We start from the raw sequence: 6,383 nt of genomic DNA on the forward strand, positions 1-6,383 counted from the left end.
CATCGTCATGGGGTCCTTGGTCTCTCTTGCACAGCCAGGACTGGCGATTAGCCACCACGCGGACCACACCTTGAGTAGTTTCTGCCAGTGGCAGTCTGGACTGCGGGGGAGAGACGGGACCCGCCATGACCATGCCATCTTACTGACCGGTCTGGATATATGCTCCTGGAAGAATGAGCCCTGTGATACTTTGGGTAAGACCCTCCCTTAGAGCTGAGAGGACCGAGTGCGGGGTGTGCACCTGTTGTGTGTGGCACCCAGTGTTCAGTGTTTCTGCTGTTGCTTCAGATTCCTAAGCAGTAGCCACTGTGAGCAGAACAGACTCACTTCCCTGCATAAACTTAGGCCAAACATAAAGGGATGGTCTCACTCATCAGAGTGATCCTCCAACAAGGATAAGTCCCTCACAGATTCCAGAGGGCCAGTCGCTCCTAACATCAGAAATAATTGCTTCCCTTTCTTCTGTCATTTGTGGAAATAAAGTCGATGGGCCCAAGGGTGTCTCATTTTGTGACAGAAATCATACATTGGTGAATATTTATAGGGATACTACAACAGTATATTCCCATTTTTCCATTTCTTTACAAATACTTCCATATTAGCAGTTGTCTAGTAGTCACGAGACTGGGTGGCCGCAGGGTGGTGCTTTGTCCTTTCCACGTGGTCAGGCCGAGCAGGACACCACTGGCCAGGACTCTGCCACGCAGTATGATTTTCTGACTGTCTGTTTCTTCCCAAGATTTTAAAGAGAGATGCTTTTTATTTATAAAACCTTTGAGGTAGGACCCGTTTAGTAGAAGCTAGTCTTATTATGCAGAAAAGAGATAACATAGTGGCCTCACTGCCGGCCCTTAGAAAGGCCTGCACGTGTGCGTCGCCCCGGGCTGGCTTCTGAGAACTCACATTCTGGGTTGGCTCCCGCACATCACTTGATGAGAGCAGCTCACTGTGCCTAAACTGTCAGCACAAACCCTGTGGCTCACACCTTCCACCTGCTTTCCTTCTACGAGCCTGGAATTTTATTACATCTGGACACGGGGCACCCGGCCCCCCCACAAACACTTTGGATACCAAGTCTCTAATGAGCTTCCCTGTTGACAACACTTAGCCCCTGTTGCCACAGCTCCTGGCTGGGGGAAGTAAACATGTCTGTGTGACTCCGTCGGGCAGGATCGTGACACTCCTGCCTGTATTGAAGGCTTGGTTTGCTGCATTAAAACATACCTGTGGGTATGACAAATGGGCAGGGCGATAAACTCCAACCATGAAGCCCAGAGGTGGTCTTGGGGACCTCCCAACATACCCATTCTCTGCCTGACTTTTTCACAAGGCTTTTCAGACCGTAGATGTTTATAGAAAAAGACAAAATACTGCTCAACTGGCAGTAAACGTCCACTTCTATTTTGCCCCAGTTAGAGCCCATACAAGGAATATTACATGGTGCTTTTTTTTTTCTTTGCATGAGACGTAGAGTCCCTGAGCTCCGAGGAACAAATCCTCTTCCCCCACAGAATAAAGTGCCCGTCATGTGGTTGTCTAAGCACTTCCCATTCTGTATTTCCCCAGGGGAAAGGAAATGAAGGTACAACTCCTTCTTTATTTCATTGCGACACTTTGCTGCATCCTCTCTGACCTTTGTGCCCCCACAGGATTTGCACCCATAAGTGGGATGTGCAGCAAATACCGCAGCTGCACGATTAATGAAGACTCGGGTCTCGGACTGGCCTTCACCATCGCCCACGAGTCTGGACACAAGTAAGTGTGTGTGCACGGAGGGCGGAGCCTGGGGCCTTCCCCTGCGAGGGAATCACCAAAGGAGCCTGGATGCATTGAGTTAGGTCTGTAAAGGGAGTTTACATGGACCCAGCAGGACTGTCACCAGGAGCTGTACTGCTATCCCTTCGGTCCCCACTCATTCTGGCGCCCCTCTGTGCGTAGATTAGAGCCACAGCAATGCCCATGTTTACATTTGCATCATCTGCTCCCTGACTTCCCTGTTCACACATGAGCCTAAGACTGTGTCTGTCTCTATTCCCCTGTCTTGTGCATCGAACTTGATCTTGTGAGTTAAGCTCGTTCCACAGTTAGCTGCTGTTGGGGAATCCCAAACGACTGAGGACAGTGGCGAGCCCTCCCATTAATTGTTTGCCATCACTCTCCTGTTACCTGTTGGTACTCTCAGGTCTGTGTATGTGTGTGCATATATCTCTATAATGTGCGGGGATGCTGTTGTTTTGGGTGACGTGCTGAGCAGTTTGGGGAGTGTGGGTGTGGACAGGAGATCTGGCAGGCCGGGTAGAGCCTGGTCTGCTCCCTCACTTCCCAACTTCAGTGTTGCCGGTTTTGAAATGAAGCAGCATGAGGTGGGGCCGTTGGCTGGGGACTCGGTGCAGATCTAGACCTGGGCTGGCAGCTCTCAGAGACGGGTGCTGTGTCACTGTGTCATCTCCTTGTGTTATACCCACAGAATGAGCAATGTCTGGCAATTATTCATGAAAATTATTCATGTTAGACAAGATTGCTTAGGTTAATAATTCAGTAAGCTGCTTTACCTTGAGGAACCACCTATGAAAAAATTTTGAAGAGCCCCACTTGCTGCCCAAGCTGTTTTGACCTTCCTGCACTCATCCTGACTAGCACCAGGGCCCATGGCAGTGGGGTGGCTGTACTCCTGCCATACTGAAACTGAACTTGACCTTTCTCCTAGGAAATGGACAACCAGGAATGTAATTTCTCTGTTATTAATTACTTTCCATCTGATTTTACTGGCAACAGGAAAATAAAGGCAGCATTTGTGATTTATATTTTTGTTAAGCTGACTTTTCCATTCACTACTGGAAAGTGGACTAAGGTCATACGCTTATGTCACCCAGCCCTGCCCAAAGCACTGGAATGTGTGTGTGCATGTGTGCATGTGTGTGTGTATATGTGCATGTGTGTGTATATGTGTGTACATGTGTACTCATGTTTGTGCATATGTCTATGTGTGTATATGTGTGTGTGCTTACATGTGTGCATATGTGTGCACATGTGTGGTGTATGTGTGTGCATGTGTGCTCGTGTGTGCATGTGTGTATGCTCATGTGTGTGCATGTGTGTGTGCTCACATGTGTGCACATGTGTGTATATGTGTGTGCACGTGTGTGGTGTATGTGTTTGCATGTGTGCACATGTGTATGTGTGTGGTCGTGTGTGCACGTATGTATGTGTGTGCTCATGCGTGTGCATGCGTGTGTGTGCACGTGTGTATATGTGTGTCCGTGCATGCTCATGTGTGTGCATGTGTGTGTGCACTGTGTGTGCGTGTGTGTGCACGTGTGTATGTGTGTGCACATGTGTGTGCTCGTGTGTGTGTATGTGTGTGCATGTGTGTATGTGTGTGTGCTCATGTGTGTGCATGTGTGTGCACATGTGTATGTGTGTGCTCATGTGTGTGCACGTGTGTATGTGTGTGCACGTTTGTGTACATGTGTGTGCTCATCATGTGTGCGTGTGTGTGCGCATGTGTGTATGTGTGTGTGTGCTCATGTGTGCGTGTGTGTGCACATGTGTATGTGTATGTGCTCATGTGTGTGCACGTGTGTATGTGTGTGCACGTGTGTGCTCATGTGTGTGCGTGTGTGTGTCTGTGTGTCTGTGCGTGCTCATATGTGTGCACGTGTGTACATGTGTGTCTGTGTGTGCGTGTGTGTGCGTGTGCATGCTCATGTGTGTGCACGTGTGTATATGTGTGTCTGTGCGTGCTCATGTGTGTGTGTATGTGTATCTGTGTGTGCACATGTGTGTGCTCATGTGTGTGCGTGTGTGTGTGTGTGTGTGTCTGTGCATGCTCATGTGTGTGCTGTGCTTAATGGAAGCCCAAGGCCTGCAGGCTTCCCCTGTGTGAACTGATGACCTGAAAATGGTGCATGTCCCATTACTTATCCCTCCATCATCACAGGTAATGATTGACGATTTCATTGCTTAGAAAATTACACCTATACTTTATAAAGCTTTTAGTTGAATCATAATTGTATTTTTAATAGTCTGCCAGAGTTAAAACTTCAAAAACTCTCATTATTATAGTGACATGAGGCCCTTGCTGTCCTCTGAACCATACCTGAATTTAATTAAACAATCAAGGCAAGAATTATTTAAGTCACTGGGGGCTGAGCAAGTCAATGTCTGATGGCAGTTGAGATAAGGGCCTGGCAGCGCTGGCCGCTGCAGGAGGCAGCTCACCCAGCCTCACACTTGCCGCAGCTCAGGGGAGGCTCTAGCTGATCTTCGTGTCAGTGGGATCGGCACTTGCACTTCTGATTAAAAGTCAATCACTGATATTTCCTTTCCACACTCAGATGGGTCTAGATGGAAAAAGGATTTCCTCAAAACAAGAAAAAAGTGTTTTTACTTGAAAGTGGGAATACAGATGGGAGTAAAGGCAAGTCCTGTTGCTAGTTAAGTTAACCTCTGAAATCACTGGGCCTTAACCTCTGAAATCACTGGGCCTTCTGGAACCTGCCGTTCAGCAAATGTGCAAAACACAAAGAAGAGGGAGCTCATCAGGGAAGTAGTTTGTGATCATGTGAAGAAGATAAGAACTATGTCTGCTTGTGGATGATGAATGCTGAGACGGGTGATGAGAACAGTGACAGCCGTGTCGTGGTAACAGTGACACCTGCTCTTTACGCAGAACTTCTTATAAAACTTGCCAAGCAATTGCACATACAGCTCAGACTGTAAAGGCTGTGGGGACCCTCCCTTCTGTTGCCTTCACTGACCTGGGGGTCTAGGCTGAGTACAAGGTGGACATGTGTAAATAAAACCAGGAAAGACATGGTCAGGCAGTGAGCAGGTGAACACGGGTGAAGCAGGTGTTTCAGATGAGTGGGCCACTGTGACCACCTGACTCGGTAAGAAAGCTTCAGGTTTGATTGAACTGAATCAAAGATAAATACATTTGTTCAGCTCATTTATTTAATAAGTATTTGTTGAAGAAGGAATTGTAAGTTTGATGTGTGGATCAAATGTCATGACATAAGTTGTGTCCCCGTGTCTAGGACAATGAGCTTCAAGTAGAGTCACATGTTTGAGTTCTGTACTTTCAGAATTAAAAAGTAGTGAGCCTCTGTGAGAGTCGCAGAAAGCACCAATCAAGGGCCACTCCTGCTTCCTGAGCCCCGTGTGTATGTTCAGAGGACACTGGGACGGGGGCTTCTCCAGGCCCAGAGTCACAGGTCTGCTAATCCTTAATGCAAAGTAATATTTCAGCGAATGCCTGTCCAGTGTCTCCTACTAAGTTAAGTTGTTTTCATCTCAAAACAACTCATAGCTTATACTGAAGAATCCGAACTAAAAAGCAGAAATTGCAGAGAACAAGTATTTGGATGTCTGAAGAGGGGAGGAGGGGCTGGAACCCGACCAGTGTGAGTTCTTTTCCAGGCCTTGAGCTCGAATCAGGATCTTTCTGGCAGGAGGAGAGTTTCTGGGTTACACAATGTCAAGGACACAGGAGGTGTGGTGTGCTACTTGCAGGTGGCCAGGAATCAGCGCAGACACACCAAGGCCCACCTGCTCAGTTTGAAGAACATGTCATCTCAGCATGAATCCATTTGACAAATTCCCTTCTGCTAAGAGATGTTAGGCCCCTGGGTGAGTAGGGTCCTAGGGCTCAGACCCCAGATGCCCACAGCACCCCCAGAGCCTGGCAGGGTGCAGGGGCATCCCGTCACTGCTCACCTAACGTTCCAGTCTGTCAAGCCAGCAGAGCACTGTGAGCCTCTTATCTCGTACGCACAGGTGCGGTTTAAGATACATTAGCTGAACAGTATCATGTTAACAGGCGTAACTAGTGAGTAGCACTGTCACTTGGGGCCATGAGGACACAGTAAAGTGCACTGACTGTGCTCAGAAGCGTCCCTGGTCCTTCGTTCTGGCTCCTGTTGGCCCTGAATTTCCAGGCTCATTCACTGGGCACAGCCTTCGCCAACAAGGCTTTATGTAAGAATCTATCAAAACAGGAGGTATCCACGCGCTCCAGAAGTGCAAAAGAAAAGATAAAATAGACGTGCCATGCAAGGGGGCGGCAAAGAGGACTGTACACATTGCACAGGGTACACGGGGCGACCAGGGAGGCTTTCAGGAAGGAAGCAGAGTAGCCTCACCACTGTCCAGCTTGACCCCAACCCCCGTGACACCCGCTGTGTGCATCTCCCCTGTGAGCCTGCGGTGTTTAAGGACGCTGTGTGCATCCCACATCGGTGGTGTTGGAAGATGCTGCGTGTGTCCCCCGGTGACACTCAATGTGCTACTGGAGGATGCTGCGGCCCCACCCCCACCCCGTGAGCGGGCGGCGGTGTTGGAGGACGCTGTTTGCATCTCCCCCCACCCCCATAAGCCCACGT

The 6,383-nt window shown here is 48.8% G+C and overlaps 1 protein-coding gene across 1 annotated transcript in view; it reads left to right on the plus strand.

Moving 5' to 3' along the window:
- Positions 1-6,383, plus strand: part of ADAMTS16 (ADAM metallopeptidase with thrombospondin type 1 motif 16) — a 131,327-nt gene that overhangs the window by 40,969 nt on the left and 83,975 nt on the right. The window contains exons 7-8 of the mRNA XM_003800890.1: positions 35-194; positions 1,650-1,755. Coding sequence (XP_003800938.1) covers positions 35-194; positions 1,650-1,755 — 266 coding nt within the window. The remainder of the gene's footprint in view (positions 1-34; positions 195-1,649; positions 1,756-6,383) is intronic.

The sequence above is a fragment of the Otolemur garnettii genome, unplaced genomic scaffold, assembly GCF_000181295.1.
Source record: "Otolemur garnettii isolate 467f Iridium unplaced genomic scaffold, OtoGar3 scaffold00188, whole genome shotgun sequence".
NCBI classification, from domain to species: Eukaryota; Metazoa; Chordata; class Mammalia; order Primates; family Galagidae; genus Otolemur; species Otolemur garnettii.